Raw genomic sequence first — 23858 nt, forward strand, 5'->3', positions numbered from 1 at the left:
ACAAACCAGTTCACACACAAGTGTAGAGCTTTTATCTGCTAGTGTAAAGTCTGACACAGCTGGGCATGTTCTTCCATGACAGCCTTCAGCTAGAACACAGGAATTATTCCTTCGCAGGTGAAGCTCCCCTTTCCCTACACCACTGCTCAGTGTGACCTCTTACCCCGGGTCTCACCCTAGAGGGTCTCCTAGCCTCCTCTTTGGGTCTCTATCCCAAGATGGCATACAGGGCATTTTCTTGGGGCTAGGCTAGATCCCACCTATCCCTGGCCACATGGCCTCTGTCCCCGGAATTTGTCTCTGTGGTTCTGGGTGGTACTGCACAGACTGTTAATATGATATTCTCATCAGTGGTGGCCAATCTTGTCATTCACTCCTGCAGAGTGTGGGGGCCAGGTGCGGGCAGATGTGAAGACCAAAGACCTTTATTCCCATGCCCAATTTGGTGATAACAACTACCCTGGAGGGGTGGACTGTGAGTGGGTCATTGTGGCTGAGGAAGGCTATGGTGTGGAGTTGGTGTTCCAGACCTTCGAGGTGGAGGAGGAGACCGACTGTGGCTATGACTACATGGAACTCTTCGATGGCTATGACAGCACAGCTCCTAGACTTGGGCGCTACTGCGGCTCTGGGGTGAGCACCCTCCTGGCCCCATACCTCACATTGCCTTCCAGCCCTCATCCTAATTCCCCTGCCTGGCCCTCTGCAGAAGCCAATATGCTAAACCTGGGGGGCACTTTCAGAGGCCATCACACCTTGGGCTATCCTTACCCAGGGAACCAGGGTCCTTTCTAGGCAATGTAAGTAAAGGTTTTCACAACCCTTGGCCTGGGCCCCACCCTGACCTCTGCCCCCTTGGGGCAAGTCTGGTCTGGCCCATAAAATTGCGTGTATCTGAGACTGGAGTTGATAGGGTTCCCCCTGAACCACTCAACCCTTGACCCCACCACCACCAGTTTCCAGGGCTTCCCTGAGGGTGTGGGGTGGGACAAAGGTTAGAGACAGAATCAGAAACAGGGACCCTGAGCTGTCACTCTAACCAGACCAGCTGAACCATAAACACCGTTATCTCTTTCACCTGGTGAGGCCGCTGTATCTTGAAGCCATTGCAGCTGCTGCTATCCAAGCAGGCCTTAGGGGTTGCTTCTGACTGCACAATCCCTTTGACTGGTTTGTGAGAAAGGCCAGGCCTAGACCATAGATATACTTATTTTCCTCCCAGTAGCATATTAGGGTCTTGTTCTCTCTCTCTCTCTCTCTCTCTCTCTCTCTCTCTCTCTCTCTCTCTCTCTCTCTCTCTCTCTCCCTCTCCCTCCCTCTCCCCCTCTCTGCCTCCTTCCCCCTTATCCTCTCCTCTCTCCCTATCTTCATCCTGTCACCCTTCGCCATTTCCTTCCCACACATCCACACTCACAGCTACACTCTACTGCAGTCCCTGGCTCCTGCCTCTTTCCCTCTCCCCTTTGCTGCCCCAGAGAAGGTTAAACTTCCCTGGAGTGGTCTCAGCTGCTAGGCCCAGCATCAGCTGAACCTCCCATGTAGAACAATGGTTCTCAACCTGTGGATCAAGACCTCTTTGAGGGTTGAACAACCTTTCACAGAGGTCACCTGAGACCATCGGAAAACACAGATGTTTACATTAAGAATCATAACAAGCCAGGCGTTGGTGGTCCATGCCTTTAATTCCAGCACTAGGGAGGCAGAGGCAGGCAGATCTCTGTAAGTTCAAGGCCAACCTGGTCTACAGAGCTAGTTCCAGGACAGGCTCCAAAGCAATACAGAGAAACCCTGTCTCAAAAAATAAAAAATAAAATAATCATAACAGTAAGCAAAATTGCAGTTATGAGGTAGCAATGAAAATAATTTTATGTTTGGGGGTCACCACAGCATAAGGGTCGCAGCATTAGGAAGGGTGAGAACCACTGTCTTAGGGACTGAGCTTCAGCCTAGCATGAGCAGCAGGGGCTGGGCTAAGATGGAGCAGGCAGTCTGTGGGAGGAGAAGCCATGTGCAACCCCAGTCTGGCTGCCCAGCATCTCTGGTATCCCCGACTGCAGGTTAATGCTTTGCTCCTTCTTTTTAGCCACACAACAAATGGAATGTCTTCAGGGGACTCTTCCAGGGATGTCACCAGGCTGGAGCAAGTAGAGGGGAGTGGGAGAGGAGCCCAGGCAAGGCCTCCTTTTGGCATAGTTGCCAGAAATGTCTTCAGAGCTGCCAGGGATGATTCCTTCTACAACTGGAGGGTCCGAGTATAAAGCCACCTTAGAAGGACATCACTGTCTTCCTCAGTCCTTGGCCCTGGGCTTGAGGCAGCTCTTCAGGCTCTGGAGTCAGAGCAAAAAGTTGGGTCTAGAACTAGAACCAGGGCGAGAATGGAAACAGGTGAAGGACAGCAATGCCCACATCTCGGCTCCCTGCCTAGCTGGGTGGGCAGAGAAGAGCTGTCCCAGCTTCTCTAAGTGGCATGCATTTGTAATCCCAGAACCAGAGAGACACTGGACAGTCACTAGTTGGCAAGTTCCAGGCCAGTGGGACTCTATATCAACAATTAATTAATTAATTAATTAGTAATGAATGGTACCTGAGGAATGACATACAAGGCTGTCCTCTGACCCTCTACACACACACACACACACACACACACACAGAGTAAGTAAATAAATACAGTTTGGTGAGTTGGTTTTGTTTTGAGGTAGGGTGTCACTATTTAGCCCTAGCTGGACTGGAACTCACTCTGTAGACCAGACTGACCTTAAACTCAAAGAGATCTGCCTGCCTCTGTCTCCCACGTGTTGGAATTAAAGGCTCTGATTGTGATCTTAAAGTAAGCTGCCCTCCCCAGATTTCCCTTTAAGTTCCTGGCAGCATGAAACTGCTTCATTGAAGAAAGAAAGATACTTGCCTTTTGATTGTGTGTATGCGGGGAATATGGTGGGGCTTGTGCAGTACCTGAAGAGGCTAGACAAGGTCATCAGCTCCTCCGGAACTAGAGTTATAGGTGGTTCTGAGACACCCAGTGTGGGAACTGGATTCAGGTCCTCTAGAGAGCAGGAGTGCTCTTAACTCTGCTTTTCATCTCCAGTCCCTTATCTATCAAAAAAAAAAAAAAAAAAAAAAACTAACTAAAAAAAATTGTGTGTGTGTGTGTGTGGTGTGTGTGTGTGTTGTGTGTGTGTGTGTGTGTGTGTGTGTGTGTGTGTGTGTATAATCACTAAAGAGCCCAGACTGATCTCCTTCTGGCTCTGTTTCTTAAGTGTCAGGATTACAGGCACACACCACCCCCAGCTTCATGGGGAATCTTGAGACACTGAGGACCTCAGGGAGGGAAGGCAGCAGCCCCATCCCAGTTCTTCATTCCCATCCTTTTCCCTGACAGCCTCCTGAGGAAGTGTACTCGGCCGGAGACTCTGTCCTGGTGAAGTTCCACTCTGATGACACCATCTCCAAGAAAGGTTTCCACCTGCGCTACACAAGCACCAAGTTCCAGGACACACTCCATAGCAGGAAGTGACTGCCCCTGCTTGGTAGCAGGAACTGGAGTCCTGCTTCCCTTGGTCACCCAGACTGGACAATGGGGGGTGACAGGTAGATGGTGACACATTGTCCCTCACCCCCAGGCACCAAGACCTACAGGGCCAAGGGGACAGGTGTCATCAGGAGGTAGGGGAATTGGACTTCTTCTAAGCCTGTTCCCTACAGCCTCCCACCAGAGAGGCCAGAGAACCAGAGCTTTCACCAAGACACTTGAAGTGACCATTCCTCCTTGGGGCCCTGCCTGGGGCAAGACAGTCTCTGTGCAGGACCCTGCTGCCTTCCCTGCCGTCTCTACACACTGTATTGTGTATAGCCGGTGGTCCTAATCTTCATTGTAACGTACATTTCATGCCCCTTCTCCAGCCTCAGTTTGGTTTTATTTTGACTCCCCATTTCCAGGCCTCCTGGGGTGCAATATCTGTGGCTATCCCCTTGGAGCTATGGTGGGGAGTTGGAGAAGAGGGAGCGGATAAATAAGACAGGGCTTCTCTTAGGCCCACTGGCTCATCAGCCACACCAGGGCACCCCAGCCAATAAACAGAAAGTGTTACAGCCAATATCCTGTGCCAGATGTTGTCTGCAATGTGGGGACATGTGGATTCTTCCAGATGTGCCAGTTTGCTGGGTGTCTGAAGCCAGGATGGAGCCAAAACACCTGGTTTTTCTGACTGCCCTTCCCTCTCAAAATTCCAGGACTCCTAAGGGTGTGATTTCACACTGAGGTGAACACACACACACACACACACACACACACACACACACACACACACTGCTTATAGCCCTCCCACACTTCAGGAGTAGAACATTCTATAAAGAGGCTGTCTGGGGGAGGGAAGAGGCATATAAAAGAGGTTTAGGGTATGTTTGTCCATCTGGCTTTTCTGTCTCTTGGTCTAGGGCGGGAGGGAGGGGTGTGTGAGAGTGTCTAGCTGGCAAGCCCATTAGAAGTGGGAAGACCCACATTGATTAAGTTAGGTCCATCCTGACCCGCAGATGCTGGGTGCCAGCACCAGGGATCCTCTGCTCTCTAGAGAGGAAAGCCAGGATGGTTCAGTAGTCACTGTGTAAACATTCCAGTTTGGGCCCCTCTCCTCAGGCGACAAAGGCTGCTGTCTTGTCCAGTCTCCTCCCCCCTGCTGTGCCAACAGGGAGGCCCAGACTGGAGCCTGGAGAAGCCAGAAGAGAGCCCTGCCCCCTCCTTTCCAAGGAGGCTTCCCTAGGATTTTTGGCTGTATCTCACAGAAAGCAGGACAAGGCTTTTCTTCCCTCTTCTGGTTATACCCTGATGCTGGTGCAAGCCAATGCCTTGCCCTGAAGCAGGACTCTTGGAGATGCTAGGATTCTTCCCTCAGTCCCAAGCTCCTCCCTGTGGCAGATGTAGGCACTCTACCAGGCCATCTGGACCCACCCCTAGGGAAGAGCATGACATGATGGCAGAAAGTGGTGATGGGAAGTAGACAATGCACCCAGGGTCTTCCAGAACATCAAATGTTCCCCTGCCAGCCTGAAGCAACCCCCACCCCCACTGCCAGACATGACTAAAGATTAGGCTCTGGAGACCTGCATGCATACAGGAAATGCCCAGAGGTACTTATCCTTAATCCCCCTCCTGTGGGAAAGGTGTTCAACACAGCCTGTAGGGCCATGAGCAGAATTCAAGGGCTCCTGAATGATGGGAGTCACATGGCATTCCTGAACCCTCTGGTCACCTACCAACTTTGCATTGGCTCCATGACAGAGGATGTAGCCAATAGTCACAATCCTCTCTACCAGCCTTCCAGATTCTTGTAAAATCCAAAGGAAGGCAATCCCAGACCTTAAGGCATATGCCTAAAGGAACCAAGATGATCAAAACCTTGTCTAAAACCAGAGGCTTCCAGCCACTGGGATGCATCAGTTCACCCACTCTGGTGGTGGAGGCAGGTGTGTGTTTGTGTGTGTCTCATAAACAACAACATGACTAGAGACAGATGACCTAGCCATTCAGCTGCCCCAGGCACATGTCCCAAGACTCTATCACTCAGGAAGACTTATATCCCTCTGAGGACTCCAGGGTAAGCCTTCTGACCTTTTCTGGGTTCATCAGAGAAGGCCAGTGGAGCTATGGCATTCCAGTTCCTGGGAGTGACAAACAGGGGACACTGTGCCAATGGTAGAATGTGCAGAGCATCATGGAGACCTACCTAGTATTGGCCCCTAAACAAGTGTGTAGAGTAGTAGGTGCAAAGTGAAGACCACAGAGTTGGCCCTTGGAGCTGTTTCAGGGTTCTCTATCACTGTTGAGCTGAGAAGTAGGGGGGACAAGTCTGGATGCCCAGATGTTCACTCCAAAGACTTGCAGTCAGGCAATGGCAGCCTAAAGCGTGAGTAGTCAGTGATGGTGAGGAAGGAGGGGGGCGGACTTTTGAGGATGGAATGCCAAAGTAAGATGGTAGGTGAGGAGAAGATGGAGAGCAAGGCTTCCCCCCCTTACAGTGTTCCAAACTGACTGCAGGATGTGGAAACATTTTGGGGGTGGTTTTTTTTGTTTGTTTTGTGTTTTTGCTTTTCCAGACAGGCCTGGCTTATGGAAATGTTGTTTAAGAGTTGAGTAAATCACAATGCTCCCCATGACCAGCCCACTCTCACTCCTAAACACCTAGCAATCTGAACTAGGTCAACTCCAGTGCAATGCATGTGCTCCATTGTGAGGAAGGCATGGTGGCTCCTTCACTGTCTCTCAGGTCTGAGTGTCTGAGGCCCCAGATACCTCATGACGGAAAAGACAGAAAGAAGGGCCACTTCACCTTCAGCCCTGGAGTCAGGAAAAGAGAAGCAAGCCACAGAGCTTCCCCTGGGGTGCACATCTCAAACCTTGGTAGAAAGGCCAGCACAACCAGGGGGAGTTACCTCTGTGACACTGACCAACTGCTCCATGGCTGGTTGTTTGCTCCCAAAACCTGCCACCTACCATCAGTTCTCCTGTGTTTACAAGAAACCCCAATACCCAGGCTCTAAAGCCACCAGAATACAAGCCAGACTCTAGAAGCTGCTGGGATCCTTTCAAGGAATCCAAAGCCCACGGTTGCCTCGACAGTCAAATCAGGCCCAATCGGCTCCTCATTTTCGCACACACACACTCCTTTGCTCTCATGCTGCTCAGAAGCAGGAAGGTCCCAAGCTTCAACACCATTTTAAAAGCCCTAGTTCTTCCTTTGGGTGCTTGTGTGACCCTGGATGACTCACTTAACCTCTCTGAGCCTCAGTTGTGTCATACCGTCCTGCTAATGATAGGAACACCTGCCACAGTTATGAAGAAGGAAGGAAATGACCTCTGAAGACAGTCTGTCACTGTGTCCAGCAAATAGTAGGTTTTTAATGATCAGGCTTTCTCTGCCAAAGAGCTTCCCATCCTGAACTGCTCTCTATTCCTGTTCTGGAAACAAACTTCTGGCTACACTGGTTTCCAATGAGGACATTTGGTGCTCAAGGCAGCTCTTCCTCTGCCGGGGGGTGGGGGGGGGATGCTTAGCCCATAGCAAGGAGGTGCCTGTGGGGCAACAAGGATATATTTCTGGCCAGCTGGTGGCCTTTCTGGGTACCTCCCAAGTTTTACCCTGTACTTGATTGTCCCAACGCACAAGGCAGATTCTGGAATCTGTGAAAAGTTTGGCTGCTCCAGTTTGCAAAAATAGTAGTGCCTGCCTTGGAGAATTGGGGGGAGAGGGCAACCAGGTGTTCTCCCCAGAGTGCCCTGGGCCGGCAACCCAACCTTCTGACCAGAGCTGCTGTTCCTGCCTGATGCCCTCCCTACCCCCATCCTGGAACATCTGGTTCCAATCTCCTCCAGATGCTGTGGCCACACTTTTATGGGCAATCACCTCGGCTCAGCTTCCTAAATCTGAGTTCCTCCATTTCAGAGTAAAGTCTGTCTTTGTCCCTTTCCTTGGGACCTCAGCTACCTTTTCCCTAACATGAGAGAAGTCTCAAAAAGAAGGCAGAACACATTCCGAAGCCTTAGGGCTGGTATTCTGCTCACTCCACTCTGGCAGGCAGAGCTCTTTTCCACCAAGGACTGAGGGTACAGACACTGTCCAGGGAGGAAAGAAGTAGGGAAGCTGGGTGCACAGTAGTATAAAGGAGAATGTGGCGGTCCTGTGTGCTTTGGAGGAAATGGGTATGCCCATGTGTTTGTGCCTGTGTTATATATGTAGGGGAGCACCATCTATTTATAAGCCTAAGCCTAGGCTTTGTTTCCCTTTACAGTCAACACTGGAGGCAAACTCAAGTCCTTGAGCTACAATCCACCTTGGGCCTGGTTTGCTTCCTACAAAGCCAGGCCAAGGGAAGGGTTATGTATTCCTGTGTGGATGGTGTGCATGTGTCTACTCATCTCCTTCTGGGTCAGAAACAATCCCAGCACAGCCAGTGGGTGCTCTGACAATTTTCTCTGCTGGGTACTTCCAGTCCACTGCTGGGAGTGGCCATCCCTTGTCCCCCAGTATGAGGACTCTGAGAGCCAGTCCCTCTTTCCAAGAGACCCTGAAGGACTTTCAAAAGGAAAGATGAGGCCCATCCTTCTTCAGGACTCTGAAAATCCACACTGCCCAGAGGCAAGAGTCACTCCCCATCCATCAACCCTGCCCTGCTACCCATTTCTTTAAAATAAGCCTCTGTGACATTTGTGACTCTCCAGCCCCCCCTGGCGTCATTCTGAAACGAGGCACGTGGTCGGTGAGCTGGAAGAGCAGTAGGAATGGCCACTGAGTGGGAGATGAGCCCTGCCTGTGTCTTAACTGCCCCACACATAAACTGACATTCTCTGAAGGAGGCGGTCACAGGGGGCTCCAGATGGAATATTCCTGTTTCTGAATTGCCATAGACATGTGCAAGCCTCTAAATTTCTTTGTACCTCAGTTTCCCATATGTGAGGTAGGAACACCATGCAGTATAGACCAACCTAGCTGCTGTGTATACCAACCCGGTGCCTATACACGGGGCACGGGGTTCTCGGTCGGTGGTGGTGAAATGCCCTTCAGTTTTTCTTTATCCCAAAGCGGCCAGGCCCCATGACACATGTAAACCTGGCCCTGACTCAGGCAGTGTTGGTAAGGTGCCTGTGACAGTTCTGGAACATTTCTACCGCAGCTGAGAACCATTTTAATAAGCCTATAATAATAGGCGCAGAGGTGACTCAGAGATCTGCAGCCAAGGAGTCCTGCCAGGGAGGAGGGGATACGGGGCTCTTGGGAGAGGGAATCCAGTGGCACCTGGGTCTGAGCCATGACAGGCTGTGGCTGTAGGGAGGACTCCATCAGTGGTCCAGGGGTTTTAGGCACACATTTCAAAGGGGCCTCCCTAGATACCCCAGCGCCACATCTGGGAAGCACAGGGTGAGACCAGATGTCCTCTGGAGTCGTTTCCACGGGTGAAGCTGTGCCTCTGTCTTCTGAGCCCTGCCACTCACTGTAGGATTTGCCGTCACTAGTGGGGCAGTTCCAGGTGGCTTCAGGTGGCTCCCTGGCGGAAAGAGCAACTCAACCCCTCTGTCCATCTTTCCTCCATCTCAAAGAGAGGCACTACCATATTGACCTGATTGCCCTGCAAATGCCCCAATCCCACAGTTCTTATCGAAATTCAACCCCCACAGAGTTGGGTTCAGGAGGCATTGCCCTTCATAAGGAGGGAGCCTTATGAATGAATCAGTGCCCTTGTGAAGGAGGCTTGAGGTGCACTGAGCTGTGGTTCAGCAGAGTGCTTGTCTAGCACGCAAAAAGCTCTGCATTTGGTCTCCAGCTCCTCATAAACCAGGCACGGCAGTACATGTCTGTAACCCCGGCACTCTGGAGGCAGAAACAGGAGCATCCCTTAATGTTCAGCTCCCATAGGGAGTTGGAGGATAGACTGGACTAGAACCCTAACTTTTGAAAAGGGGGCCTGCTGAAGATATGGCTCAGCTGTTAAAAGCACTGGCTACTCTTACAGAGTGCTCCAGGTTTGAGTCCCAGCACCTACATGATGACTCACAGCCTTCAGTGCCTTCTTTTGGCCAGGTACCCAGCAGGCACATGGTGTACTGACATACACATTAAAAAAAAAAAAAATGTAAAAGCTAGGGAAACTTATTCACCCTTTCCATCATGGCAGGGGTGTGGGGTGCACAGGAAGAAGGCAGAGATGGCTGTTTGTGCATCAGAAAGCAGGCCCTCTCCAGCCAGACATTGAGTCTTAAGTTTCTAGAACAGTGAGAGAGAAGGTCCTGCTGTTTGTAAGTCTGCAACATTTCATTGTAACTGCCTAAACGGACCAGGACAGACAGAGCCCTTGGGCCACGGTGGTTTATTGATGCACATGGCAAGCACAGCACAGGAGGGTGTGCCCCACCCAGAGACAGGACCAGGCAGCAGGCCATGCCCACAGCAATGCTGTCAGCAGAGGGGAGGCAGCTCGGGGGTCAGATCCTCTTCTGCACACATTCCCCAGGATCCCAGACCTCCTGGCCCATCCCAGTGAAGTACTTGACCGTCGAGCAGCACTGACTCTGGTAATCAGCCATTCATCTGTCTCCCAGAGATATGGCCCTGTGGGCCTGCCAGCTCCTCTGTCCTTCACAGAAATCCAGCATCTCTGAAATGCTACTATGCTGAAATGCTACCTCTGGAAATGCTACTATGATTTTCCCTCCCTCCACTTTGCCTCTCTACCTGCTTCTCTCGTCTTGGGAAGTCCCCTCTCACCACCCTCCTGACCCAGACAACGGAGGAACAAGGTGGAAACATGGGGAGCTGTGAGGGAATGCATCAGGAACTCCAGCGGGGAGCAGCCCAGAGAGGACTGATGTTGGGAGCAAGAGGTGATGTGGTGGAGATCCCACCGTCTGGCTCACACACAGCACAGAATAGTCACGACTTGAAGACTTGAAGGCAGAGCGGGCGAGTGAGCGAGCAGAATGCGCAGCCGGGCGGGGTGCCAGGGCTCTGTGGGTCACACTCAGTTCTCTAGTCTGTCAGGCCCACGAAGAAGTAAGGTGGCCCACTTCTGGCTGAGGACTAGGACTCAGGGGTCTCCTTCCCCCTCCTCGACCCCAGCAGCTGTTTGTCTTTTGCAGGCCCTGGTGTTCTCTGAGCAAGGGAGAAGGGTTGCCAAGGAATATGTCATCCCCAGACAGGAGAAAAGTAAAATCTCAAGAGCCCAGAGCCCTCCAAACTAGGAAATGAGAGAGGGTATTTTTCTGGAGAGTGGGAGGGTATCCCAAGTGGGACAGTGACAGGGACAGAAAGGATGGATAGCTCTCCCATGCGGGAAGAGAGCTCTGCGGGATGGGGTCGATGGGGTGGGGTGGGGGAGCAGCCAGGGTGAGACAGCAATGCAGGAGCTTATTTATAGAGGGAGGGTCCTGGCCTGGAGGAGTCAAAGACCTTGGGGCCCAGCTGAGTGGGGAGGGGGCTGTCTGGGGTGGCCCTGAGTGGGGTGGGTGGGGCTAAGAAGGAGGTGCCCCACAACTTTCTGCATCTACATGGAGGCCGCCAGGAGGCAGGGAGGACTCTGGGAGATGAAGGCCTGTTTTAGGCTCAAAAACAGAAAAGGGAAACAGAAAAGGAAGTTATCTCCTGCTGAGAACACCCCCACCCCAAGTCCACCAAGGCCTGAAATGGGCCATGCTAACTAAGAGGACCACTTTCTGTTGTCTCCAACATAGGCTGGGAGAGGGGCGGATGGACAGAGTGGAGGGAGCAGGAGGAGAGAAAGCCAGCTCCCCATCCCTAAGCCACACATCCCCCGCCCTCCTGCCATCTCTCCCCAGGCCTCCAGCTCCCCAGGAGTCCCTAGCGGCCCACACTGATGTTGCAGGTCTTGCAGCTGGGATCTTTCTTGGCATCGGCAGTGGACAGGCTCATGAGCTGGTGCCCGCTGATCTCTCCCAGCGTGCCCAGGGACAGGTCGACGGGCTCCGTGTAGATGATCTCCAGGATGAGGTCCTGAGCATGGCGGAAGATCAGCTCCCCATCCTCCACACTGCAGGTCAGGAACTTGTTGCAGGCAATGTCCAGGAGGGGCAGGCGATCACGGCAGAAGCGGTCCCCCAGGGAGCCCTTGGGTGCCAGCACCAGGATGGCATAGTGGTAGGCTGTGTACATACAGTAGAAGTCCGCAAAGTAGAGATTGGTGCTGGGGTTGAAGAGGCGCTGGGCAGGTATCTGGAAGCGCCAGCGGCCATACGGGGAGTCTTGTGGGGGCTGGCCTGTGTTGAACTCCGTGTTGCAGCTGAAGAAGACACCATGCAGCATGCCACTGGTGGGGGAGCCGTGGCTGCCACTGTTGTCCTTCAGGTAAGGCTGCAGCACATTCCCGCAGTGGGTTCTGCCCACCGGGAGGGAGTGCCAAAGAGAAGGGGAAATGCAATGGGTTAGCTCTGCTGGAGCCTGGTGCCAGTGTGTAGATGAGAAGAGAAAGAAGCAGCCCAACCCTAGCATTCCTATTAGCCTGCACCCCCACACTCTAGTCACAGACATCCAGTCCTTTCATGCTGCCTCCCTCACCAGACTCTGAGGATGAGTAACCTCTGCCTCAGCCTGTGTGTCCTGGCCCCTAATAAGGAGCCCGGCACAGGTGGGTACCCCTTGTCTCCCTTTCATCCCGAAAAAGGAACCTAAAGAGGACTGTTGCCTCTTCTTTAACAGCAATAGCCGACACTCCAGTTCTTTACTGTTTTCTTAGGGCAAGGCGGAACGCCCACCACAGCTGCCAGTAATGATAAAGACAGTAACGTGGCAGATTGCCCTGACCTAGCTTGGAAGGACGTGGACTAGAAGCAGTGTCAGCAGGCATGGGGGAGGGGGGACAAGCCGTGGTCCAGCCTCACTCTTGCCTCATCCTGGCTGTCCTGAGAGACAAGTGACTTGCCAGCCCTTGGTGCCTTGGGCTCAACATCAGTAGGCTGAAGTGCTAGATCTGGTCTGTCTGTCTAGCTCTCGTTCTCTCCCCTGCTCCCCCTCTCTCCTCGAAAGAAAGCAAATGTACATGTGAGCCACTGACAAGTAAGGCTACTCTGGTTGGACCACGTGGGTGGGACCCCCCAAGCCCTACCCTTTGGCTTCCTGCCTGTCCCTGATCAGAACCCTGATCAGATTTCCCCAAAATGCTTCTCTGGAGCCCCTAAACTCCTTAGCACTCAACTTGAAAGCTAGTCAGCTGAGATTGCCCCAGAGTTTGCCATGCTCAGGAGTCTTTCATTTTGCCTTCTCCTTCTCACCTCCCCTGTGCTCCTGGGCCCTGAAATGGAGAGGTAGCTGATGTACACGATAGACCCCAGTAAAAAAACAGAGTTCATACCCAGAACTTATTACCTGACCTTGCCAGCAGCCTCCTCTGCCAGGAAGCCCTACTTCAATGTCCTTGATCGCTCCTTAGCCCCAACCTCAAAGTAGTAGTCACTTTTTATTTTCTTTTGAGATCGGGTCTTGCTATGTAGCCTAGGCTGGCCCTAAGCTTGCAATTATACTTCTGCTTTGGTATGGTCTGTCTTGGCCTACCTGGCATGCTGGAAATACTCCTTGTGATGGTTGCGGTAGAACACAGAGAAGCGGAGCATGCGGCCAGCGATCTGCTCAGCCTTCTCCTGCAGCTGGGCAAGGTGCTCCTTGGCATAATCTGCAAGAGTGCAGGGAGGGTGAGGTGAGCAGCAGGCCCCCTGCAGGATCGCCTCTTCCTCTTCACACCACCCACCAAGCCTGCGGGCAACCTCGTCCTCTGGGCCAACGAGGAAGCTTCCGCAATAGCCTGGACTCAGATGGGACAGGCCAGCTGGCCTTGGCGGGGACACCAACGAGGTGCTTGTCACCTGTTCTCACTTCTGTGTCACCATTGCCAGAGGCTCAGGGCTCTTTGAGTCCAAACAGGACAGAGGAATGCCTGTTATCACATTAGGAGCGCCAAGACTGTCATCCCAGTGAAAAGAGGGCCAACAGGAGAAATAAAGAGGGGAAAATATATGGTCCTTCCGGAGGGCTCCTCAAACCCAGGAGAGAGCCTGCCGCACGGCTAGTGTGGCGGTGGCTAACTGTAACTGTGGGGGCTACTGATGCATCAAAGAGCAGAGCCTGGTCCTCAGATCAGGGTTCAGTAGAAGAGAGGCTAAGGCACTGGCTATCTACTTGAGCCTCTGTTTGGGAAAAATAAAAAGGCCAATGCAGGAAAATGCCCAAGACTAGACCAGGGGTCTTGGAACCTAGGCAGAGTTGTCAGTCTACACAGTGCATTGGAACAAATTAGAGGTAAGCACCCTTCGCTTACTGTAGCCACTGCATTTCTGTGTTCTTGGTCTCTGGGAAGAGCAGGGTAGACCCGATTACAGCATTTCCAGACCCTCAATTTAAACACTCACTGCATATGCTGTTTGGGGAGGGGGGGCAAACAAAGACACCATTCCTATAAGGAGCAGGAGTGCCTCTCTAGTACAGTTATGGCAATTCAAGGAGACCAGGGGCACAGATTTTGGCAGAGGATGGAGTCAGCAGCCTTGGAGGCCCCAGGGCAGAGAATGTTCTCTGCCCCTTCCCTTGTGACAGAGAGCAATCTGGAGCAGATCTCACATGGACACCAAAGGGATAGAATATTTTGGGGCAGTTCCTTGGCAATTGTTGACAAGCATACACAAAGTGATGTTTGGCTCTGTCTAAGAGACCCTTCTGAGACCATTAGACGGGAACCATTTTTCCAGGCTAAGGAGATACTTGAGACAAACCAAATGTTACTGTGCTACCAAATGACCACGGGTCATTGATGAACAAAATATGATCTAGCCAATACAGTGGAATACTGCCCAACCTTACCTGGGAAGAAAATTCTGGTAAATGATATAGTACCTGTGCATCTTACTGATTATCTGATAAAGGAAATAACCCAGTCACCGAAGGACAAATACTTGATCTCACTCACACAAGCCACCTTGCATAGTCAAAGATAAAGACAGAATAGAGGTAAGCATGGCCCTGAGGAGAAACAAAACAAAACAAACAAAAAAACGGGAAGTGGGGGCCATGAGGGTATAGTGTTCTGGCTTTGCAAGATGGAGAAGTTCTGAAGATCAGTTGCATAATAACAAAATAAAACCACTTAACACTTCTTAGGTATGGTTCCTATGGTCAGTTTTATGCTACATCTATTTACCACGATGACAAATATATTCTTGGGGCTGAAGAGATGGCTTAGCAGTTAAGAGCACTTATTGCTCTTGCAGGGGACTGAAATCTACTTCTCAGCATCAATGTGGGGTGGCTCACAACCACCTGTAACTCTAGTTCCAGGGGATCCAATACTCTCTTCTCCCTGAGCACTCAATATGTGTGCACACACAGACACACATGTACATATAAATAAAAATAAAGGCTGGGCATTGGTGGTGCATGCCTTTAATCACAGCACTGGGGAGGCAGAGGCAGGCAGATCTCTGTGAGTTCAAGGCCAGCCTGGTCTACAAAGCAAGTTCCAGGACAGCTCCAAAACAATACAGGGAAACCCTGCCTAAAAAAACAAAACAAAAAAAAAAAAAAAAAAAAAAAAAAGAAAGAAAGAAACTTAAAAAATATGTATGTATATATGCATATATTTTTCCCCTGGAAAAAAAAGTACTCCATCCCTTCATGCAGGTGTTATTGCCAATGTGTAGAGTCTAGGCAGACTCTGTGTCATCCCTCTGGCCTAAACATAGCGCCCAGAGTGCAGCAGGTGGTTTGAGTACGCTGGGCTAAGATGAAGAGCCTCCCATGGCTCACCCAAGCCAGATGTGTTCTGCAGGCAGGGTGTTATTACAACATCAGGGTCTCACCTCCAGTGCAGAACTCCACAGTCTCACTCCAGCCCGACACCAGGTACTCCCCATCGCTCTGTTTCACCGCTGTCTGCACAGCCACACTGTATTCTGTACGGGGACTCAGGAACCAGTGGCCTCTCACTGTCATAGGCAGAGGCACTGCCTTGGCCACGAGCTTGGTGGGGACATCCTGAGAAGTGGTGTACAGATGGAAAACCAAGCATCAGTCTTGGAGTCACACCCCATCTTGGCATTACTCCAGAATTCCCTACTCCCCCAAAGGGTCTCTCTTCCTCCCAAGGAGGACTAGAGCTTCAGAGACTCTGCAGTTCTGTGGCCAAGCCACCCTTTCACTGAAGAATCAAGCAGTGGCTTGAGGCTATCACCGTCAAGCCCCACGGTACCCCATTCTCCTGAGAACTGATGGGAAAGGCCACTAGGGAGGAGGGCCCCAAAGTTGAAGGTGGCAAGACCTTCATTTCTGAGGGAGACTTTGAGAAATCTGCACACTGCAGTGCTGTCTCCACGGCAACGGCAAATGCTGAGAAGCCAGGGAGGAAGAGAAAAATATGCCTTATTCTTTGGGGGGAGGGCCAAGGGGGCGGTGTGGAACATTCACGTCACCGTGGCAACTGGCCTGCCAAAAGACACCCAGATCTGGGGAGCCAGATCCAGAGAAAGAGAGGGAGGGAAGGAGGAAGGGAGAGAAAGAGAAAGAGAGAAAGAGAGAGAGAGAGAGAGCATGAGCGCCCACACCAAGGCTGTCACCCTGGGAGTCGGCTCCTTCACTGAACTCTCTCCTGCTATGCATGCAGCTGGAGAAGCTGAGAGGTTCCCTCCCACCTGCTCCTATGTTGGCTTTTAACCTGGGGGAAAGGCATACTGAAGAGAGCCCCCCTACATCTCTTTCTTCACCGCGGAAACAGTCTAGCGGGTAGGGAAGAAGCAGAGGATACCTAGGATGGTGTACAGTATCACATACCCAGCTAAAATGGGCCTATGTTGCCCACCCAACCACAAGTATGACCCCTGAGTCCTGGGCCTTATTGGGGTTTGGAACATGACCTGGACATGCGAGGTCTTGGGTCCCAGCCCACACACTCAGGGCTCTGCTCCCGTCTGAAGTTCTAGCCACGATGAACAGCAGCACTGGGGTTGTGCTAGGCATGGGGCCAAACAGCACGAAAACATCTCTCGCGGAATTTTTTCAACAGCTCTACAGGGGTGGTGTGGTCATTCCACTTTTACCAAGGAAGAAGCTAAGGTCAGGTCACTTTGGCAAGGCGACCCCGTGAGAAGATTATGGATTTTGGCCCATCAATCTGCTTCCATGTAGAACAGGGGTGGGAAGAAATACCAGGATATCCTTTACTCACCCGGTGCTTGAACTTGTTGGAATTCTTGTTTTCCTTCTTGTTGAGGTCAATGAAATAATGGGTGACCCTCTCCAGGTCACTGTCTTCCATGGCCCAGGAGATACGGAAAGAGTCACAAGTGATATTGTTGATCTCGATGCTGTGGGGGGTGGACAGCAGTTCCATGTTCCCCTATGGTTTGGCTCCTGTGGGGACTGAGAGCCAGAGGAAAGATTAGCATGTCCCTCCCATCACAGAGCTTTCTGGAAATGTGCTGCTCCCACCATGCCCCTGCCTCGTAAATGTGATAGAAAAGACTGCAAGGGGTCTAGACGGATAGGAGGGACCCAAGGTGAGATGGGGTACGCTCTGGAGGGGGCTCTTGGCTCCCCTTAGAGGGTCCACAGGGCTGACTGCACCTGACAGGTGGCAGAGGCAGTGGGAATACTGAAACACTGGGCAGGGACAGATTCGCAGCAGATGGAGCTGAGGAGGGAGGGGCCCTTCGCCAGCAGGCGTGAAAAGAGAAAGGGTGGGAGGGGGGACCAGGAGGAGGAGGTACACAGGAAGCACCTGCTGAGGGGCTGATGCCTGAGGATTGAGGCAGGTGGCAGGTCAGGGGTAGCCAGAGTCCACAGGTGCCAAGACCCTGGAGCTCCGGCCTCATTCTGCCTCTGAGCAGCAAGGGGCCCTGGGGAGGGCCCCAGGGACCAATGCTGTGGATACCTCTGTGGTGGTGGGGGGGGGGTGGCATGGGCCACAGCCTGCTTTAAGCTCTTTTTGGTCCGTGCAGTTTCTATTTTCACAGGCTCACTTGATTTTTCCTTTATTTCATTCTTTCTTTCTTTTTCCTTTCCTTTATTTCTTTCTCGCTCCTTTTTCTGAGACAGAATCTTGCTGTGCAGCCCAGGCTTCGCGCTCACTCTCCTGCCTCAGCCACCCAAGCACTGAGATCACAAATGTGTGCTTGCTTTGCTCTTTTAAAGAATTACTTTCGGTCTTTTTGAGGGAGAGGATCTCTGTGTAGCCCTGACTGTCCTGAGACTTTGATCTGTAGGTCAGGCTGGCCTCCAACTCAGAGAGTGACCTGCCTCTGCCTCTGAGTGCTAGGATTAAAGATGTGCACCACTGCGCCCGACTTACACAATTACTTTCCACATTGACAACATAAACTAATAACATTTCACACAAGTCTGGGGCATGTATAGGTTTTTCTCCTTGTTTTATTTTACAGACAGGTAGCCAAAGTTGGGGATGCTGACATCTTCTCACAACCAGCAAATTACTTACACTCTGGAGGCCGAGTTCTTTATTATGCACTAAGTTTGCGTGTGTGCATGTGTAGTGTGTACATGCTATATGGTTGTGTTCCTACTGTTTGCTTTTCTCTTCCTATCAGTGTTTTTCAAGTGATTGAATTTTTCCTTGCCTCCTACTCCCATTCCTTCAGTTCTACTCAGTCGTGCCCTTTGGGCATGAAAAGGCTACACCATTATTTCTCTTGACTGTGGTAGCATCAGCTGGAGTTGTTTATAGCCTGGCTCTCCCAGGAGTGGGGAACTTGGGGGAGACACAGAGCTGTTGGTGGCCTCGCTCAGGGCCTTCCCTGGCTTCTCTTCTGCAGCCCATCACCCAGCCCATCACCCATTGCCTCCTTCTCTGCTCTCATCTTTCTTCTCCATCTCTTGCCCAGGAGCTAGGGTGAGGGCACCTTGTGCCTGCAAAATCAGGTACTTTTATTTATAGCTCCCAGAAAATCCAACCCACATTTCCCTGTCAATTAAGCCTGCTCCAGAGCCTGGCACCACTAACTTAACCTGTGGATTGCCTGGAAGGCAGGTACACAGAGGAGTTAGGCCATGGCTGATGGCCTTACCAGCCCAGGTGTTCCTCATATCCAGTGTTTTCTGAGCTTCCCTCCCTGCTGCCAGATGCCCCTGGCTCCATGCATGGGAAATCTATGGTCTAAACATGGGAACGCTACCAGGTCTCCCCCGAAATGAGACAAAATGGGACCGGGTGGGCATCTGGAAACAATCCTACAACAATATTTCTGTACACAATTTTGGGAAGCAGCAAGAGGTTAGCAACGCCATGGATACTGACAAGGAGCTCCTGAGGGAGCTTTCTGTACCCACAAACATGAACACATACTCCCACCTGAGGACTTGAGTGGCTCCCACCCACGTGGGATCCAGCCTACACCTGCCCTAAGCAGACACCTGTCCCTGCCTTGTCCCTTCCTCACTTTAGAGTCTTCCTAGAGGCAAGGGCAGCTTTGGTGGTGGGTGGAGATTCCAAGCCAGGTGCTTGCTCATCCCTTCTTCTCTCCTTTTCTGGGAGAGCTGCTCCCCACCCTAGCCTAAGGTCTGGGAGAGTGGGAACAACCGATCTTGCAAGGGCAGTGAGCCAGCATGGACGAAGGGTGGCTGTCAATCCAGCTTCTATACACCCAGATGCTTAGGGAAGGGCAGCCTGTGAGGGACAAGTTGAGGCAACACCCGAGAAACACCCACACTCCCATGTGAATCCACCCTAAGCAAGCATGTACACACCCCCACGCAGGCGGGCAAGCGTGCACATACACATGGGCAAGGGGTACCCACATACCTCAGCACACGCCTCCTTAGACATCCTCATTCCTCCACACTCACCTACGCATGGATGTACCCTCCTCCACACTGCACATTCTAAGAATGTCCCAGTATTTCCCCTTAGAAAGCTGTCGCCTTTATTCCAATGTACACATGTTCATGTCCATAGGCTCACGCATACCCACATGCATGTGCCCCTCATAATCACAAGTCATAATATGGGAAAAGAGGAAGCCACAGACACCAACACATATACATGCTGCCTCCCCCAAGAAGACAAGCAACCCACATGGCTGCCTGGGCACACATGTACATTTGAGCACACGTCAATCCTTGCCTGGATTCTGGTATTCTCCATGGAGCCTTTGTAGGTTCCAAGACACAGACTTTGTAAACATGTTTGCCTTTGGCCACATTGGTCAGCCTGCTTCTTCACGGGCCAACAGGTTTGCACACCTACTCAAGTTTGCCCACAAACAGAGGTTTGTGCCCACATTTCCCACCTACCCACCTTGTCTTGTCCCGAAGTTGCCCCTCTTCACATAGAAACAGCCTGGTTGCTACAGTACTCCCTCAGCATGTACTCCCACTCACATGACAAGTGACATGTCCACCCCCTAAAAATACTGCCTCTTGGGGCCCCTGCCCACATGTGCCCACAGGCTACTCAGATAGACACTGCCCCCGCACACATGTACCTCACGCGTAAAAATGTTCTGAAACATGCCATAAGCCTGTCAAAAACCCCAAAGGAACCTAACTGCGTGAAGACAGCCCTGTCTACGCAAGCTATCCTTCATCCTCCTCCCGACCATGCAGATACGTTGTACACATTGGGGTCCCTTCCTCAAGCCCATTTCAAAAAGCCACCGGCATGCCATAGGGAAAGCTCCCCCACCCAGCTGAACCTTTTGGCATAGCCGACTGCGCAGAATGGTCACGGGGTAACTAACTGTGTTGCCCCGGAGACCAGATCCAGCTGTTAAGCTCTTTGCCAAGGACTTAGGGGAAAGGGGACAAGGTCGCCAGGCTTGGCAACCCAGGTGGACAGGCAGGGCAGTTGTGGGACCCTGGTGGCCACAGCTCTCAACCTTTCTGGATGGGCAGGATGGTTTGGAGGAAGTCGCGCACTTACCTGGTTTCAGCCGGCCCTGCAGAGGGAGACTTGGAAGAGAAGGAAAGGAGAGACCTCTCTGTGGATGATGAGTTCCCCAGGCAGGGGACAGCACCCTGACGCCTAGGTCACAGGCAGCGGGGCTCGCTTGTTTCTGTCTGGGCTACCACCGGGGAGGCTGCTTCCATGCCCCACAGGCAGCCACTCCTGTTTGACTCTGCAGCTACCGCTACTGCTCCCGGCAAGAAGACGATGTTGCTCGCAGCCCAGCGAGCGAGTGCACAAGAAGAGAGAGGCAAGAGCAAAATCAAAGCAGCGTGGAGGAGAGAGAGGCAGAGAAATCGAGAAGGAACGGGAGAGCCAGACCGAATCTGGCTCCACCAATGGGATCAGAGGCTGCTCAGCGTCAGGTGATAACAAGCAAGCTTGGTCCCTGCTCGCCCAGGCTTGTGGGAGGGGGAAAGGGCAGAGGGTCCCCGGGGAGCTATACAGATGTCCTTGGAAGCAGCAGCTGTGGCTTCTGCCACATTCCCCCCATTCTTCCAGGACAAAAGATGCCTCCCGAAGTCAGTCCAACACACCCCCTACTTGGAAATCTAGGGTTTAAATGCAGCCCCCGAACTTTAAGGTGCTGGGACAGGGGTGGAGCTTAACGCAAGGGCTCAGGAGGTTGGGGTAGCGGAAGGGTCCCAAAGAAGAGGCTGAGCTGGGTTTGGAGGGACCTTATCTTTAATCGAGGTGATCTCCTAGGGGACCTTCACTGATGGACGGCTCCATTTTCTTACCAACTCTTATCAAGAGAAACCAGCCCCGTAGAGACTCTGGAGTGTCCAGGGAGAATCTTCTAGCTGCTTAAATGTCCCCAAGAAAAGGAGTGGGAGAGAGACGTTGTAAAACAGGGAGGGATGCACAGAGGCAAGAATGTGGGGGGGTGGAAGGATACACAGAGCTTTGAGTGTTCTCATCCCAACCACCCTCCAGGCTGGAGGCCACCAAGGCCCTGAGAGTGTAGAGAGGACAGTCAGCAGGCTTGTCTATAACCAAGAATTAAGGATGGCTGGAAGTCCCCAAAAGAACATTCAAGGAAATTTGATCGAAGCAACAGTGACCAAAGAGTTGATACTATGATGAAAAGCACAGGTTTTGTAGTTTGATGGAAATAGAAACAATTTAGCTCTGTGGTTTTCTAGTTGGGTGACCTCTGACAAGTGACTCTATCTCCGAGCTTCAGTTTCTTCATTTGTGAAGTGGGATGATAATACAGGTTTATTGTTATCGTGGAATGAGATCATTATGTAAATCACTTAGCTCTGGGCTTGGCCCCTGAGAAGTGTCAGTCAACCAGTCAGAGTTGCTGCCTTTCTCATTGTTGCTGGCAGTCTCTGTCTGCCCTGCAAAGTGCCTACTCTCTTCTAAGGGAGGTAGGAGGGACATTTAGAGAGTACAGGTGGAGAATAAGAAGACTCCAGTTGGTTCTTCTGCATCTGCTGATACAACAAAGAATCAAAAGGATGTTTTTAGGGGCTGGGGAGATGGTTCAGAAGTAAAGAGTACTTGCAAAGAACCTAAATTCTGTCCCTAGCTCACAACCATCGGTAACTCCATTTCCAAGGGAATCCCATGCCCTCTTCTGGTCTCTGCTGACACTGTACGAACGTAGTGCTGTTGTACAACAGTTTCCTCCAAGATTGAAACATTCCATCCTACAGGGAAGCTCCTTAAACAGGTAAACAACTCAAAATAAATCCAGGAAGTCCCTGAAACTAACCAGATTCATTAGGCTCCTCACTGCCAGAGTAAACAATAAAAGCTGAGAGCCCCTTGCAGAGGAGAGAAGCTGAGCTGCAAAGAAGACAGACAAACCAAGAAGCTGCTGAGATAAGAACATTTGCCTGGAAAAAGCAGAAACCAGCTGAGCTTCTGGAAGAGGTTTAGACCAATAGAAGAACCTGGAAAGGACACTCTCCTTTCCAGCTATGCTGCCTGCAGGCTTTGCAAGCTGTCTTGCACATTTTGGTGGGTCTTCTGCTGGGGTGGGCCTTGGTAATGCAGGTGTCTTTGAGTCATTTCTGCTCCTATAAGTAACTGCAATAAAACTCTGTGGTTCACCATGTTGGACTTTGGTGGTATCCATACTTTGGTCTGTCATGAACTCCCTATGTGGGTTAAATAGATGTATGTATTTTGTCTTCCCAGGAAAAGCTTTATTGTGCACAACAGGTGCAACAGATATACATGCAAGCAAAATACCCATCCACATACACTAAAATAAAATTTCACTTTTTTCCCCCATATTGAATTTGCGGTGATGAGGATTTTGCTTAGTTTGTAGACTGTTTTAGTGTTTGCCCTGAATGCACAAAGCTCACTCCAGGAGTGACAATGCATGTTTATAATCTAGTCCTTAGGAGGTAGAGGCAGAGGAAGGTCAAAAATTCATGATTATCTTCCATAACATGGTGAGTCTGAAGCCAGCCTGAACTACATTTTATTTAATTGTATTTGTGGTGAACATGTACATAATTTTATTTCTTAAACCTCGTATAACATTTAGCTTGCTTTAGATGGTAGAAGTAGTTTATGGAGGGTACACTTAAGTTGCATGTAAACTCCATGCAGTTTTTATGTAAAGTACTTGAACGTCCTCTGGTTTTGGTGTCTGTGGAGATGTTGGAACCACCTGTCAGTGCATAGAGATGGTGTCCCGCTAAGTTCCGGGTACAGATAAGGGTTAGAACACAGAGGAGATGACAAATGAGAAGGCTGGTGGGGTGGAAAGGGAGTGACATGGGGACAGCAGCTCCCACTTGACCTTGGAGTAAGAACCTCAGAAAGCAAAAGCATGAGCTGAGCATCAAGGGCCACGCATGGAGAGTCACTTGGAGTGTGTTTTTATTGGCGGTAAGGGTCAGAGACGGTGACAATGACAGAATGGAGAGTCCACAGCGTACAGTGCCAAGCACAAGCCAGGCCTGCCTTAAATGGGCGTGAGAACCTGAGCGAGTCTGGTCAGATCATGTACCACAGAATGTGGAGTGGTGTGTCACACAAGGCTGGATTAAGCACCCCTTTGGCCAAACACAAGGCCCTGCCCCTCACACACCCACACTGAGATGTTGAAACTCAGGAGAGATTTGAGACATCACCACCCAGTTAGAACAGTTTCAGTTGTCTAGCCTAAAACCCTAAGACCAACCTGAAGGGCAGCAAGGGAGCAAAAGGCAGATTCTCTGTGACTCAGTTTCCCTTCCTTTAAGTGGAAGAGTCCTGAACTATTTGTGCTTCTCATCTTCTCAAGATGGCACTTGAAATGGGCCTGAGATCAGGAGCCTTGGTGGTGGTGAATAGCAGCCCCATGAATGACCCTTTGTGCAGCTGTGTGCCCGTGTGCCAGATGAGCAGGTGAAGACACAGCCTTTTATGACTCATGCCTCTTCATGCTTCACAAGGACTTCTCTTAGAGCAGG

The 23858-nt window shown here is 51.3% G+C and overlaps 3 protein-coding genes across 4 annotated transcripts in view; 1 reads left to right on the top strand and 2 right to left on the bottom strand.

Annotated features, from left to right (window-relative positions):
• Positions 1-4094, top strand: part of Bmp1 (bone morphogenetic protein 1) — a 45124-nt gene extending 41030 nt beyond the window's left edge. For both annotated transcript variants that reach the window (XM_051195418.1, XM_051195420.1), the window contains 2 exons: positions 383-633; positions 3380-4094. In XM_051195418.1, coding sequence (XP_051051375.1) covers positions 383-633; positions 3380-3514 — 386 coding nt within the window. In that variant the 3' untranslated portion in view covers positions 3515-4094. The remainder of the gene's footprint in view (positions 1-382; positions 634-3379) is intronic.
• Reep4 (receptor accessory protein 4) overlaps positions 1-23858 on the bottom strand; it is an 816909-nt gene that overhangs the window by 69090 nt on the left and 723961 nt on the right. The gene's annotated exons all lie outside the window — the stretch shown is intronic.
• On the bottom strand, positions 11262-20940 carry Phyhip (phytanoyl-CoA 2-hydroxylase interacting protein). Its single transcript, XM_051195442.1, has 5 exons — positions 20413-20940; positions 16705-16889; positions 15344-15518; positions 13050-13167; positions 11262-11877 (listed from the first exon to the last, which is right to left on the bottom strand). The coding sequence occupies exons 2-5, from the start codon at positions 16867-16869 to the stop codon at positions 11343-11345; spliced, it is 993 nt and encodes a 330-aa protein (XP_051051399.1). The 5' UTR covers positions 16870-16889; positions 20413-20940; the 3' UTR covers positions 11262-11342.

This window comes from Phodopus roborovskii, unplaced genomic scaffold (genome assembly GCF_943737965.1).
Source record: "Phodopus roborovskii unplaced genomic scaffold, PHOROB, whole genome shotgun sequence".
NCBI lineage: Eukaryota > Metazoa > Chordata > Mammalia > Rodentia > Cricetidae > Phodopus > Phodopus roborovskii.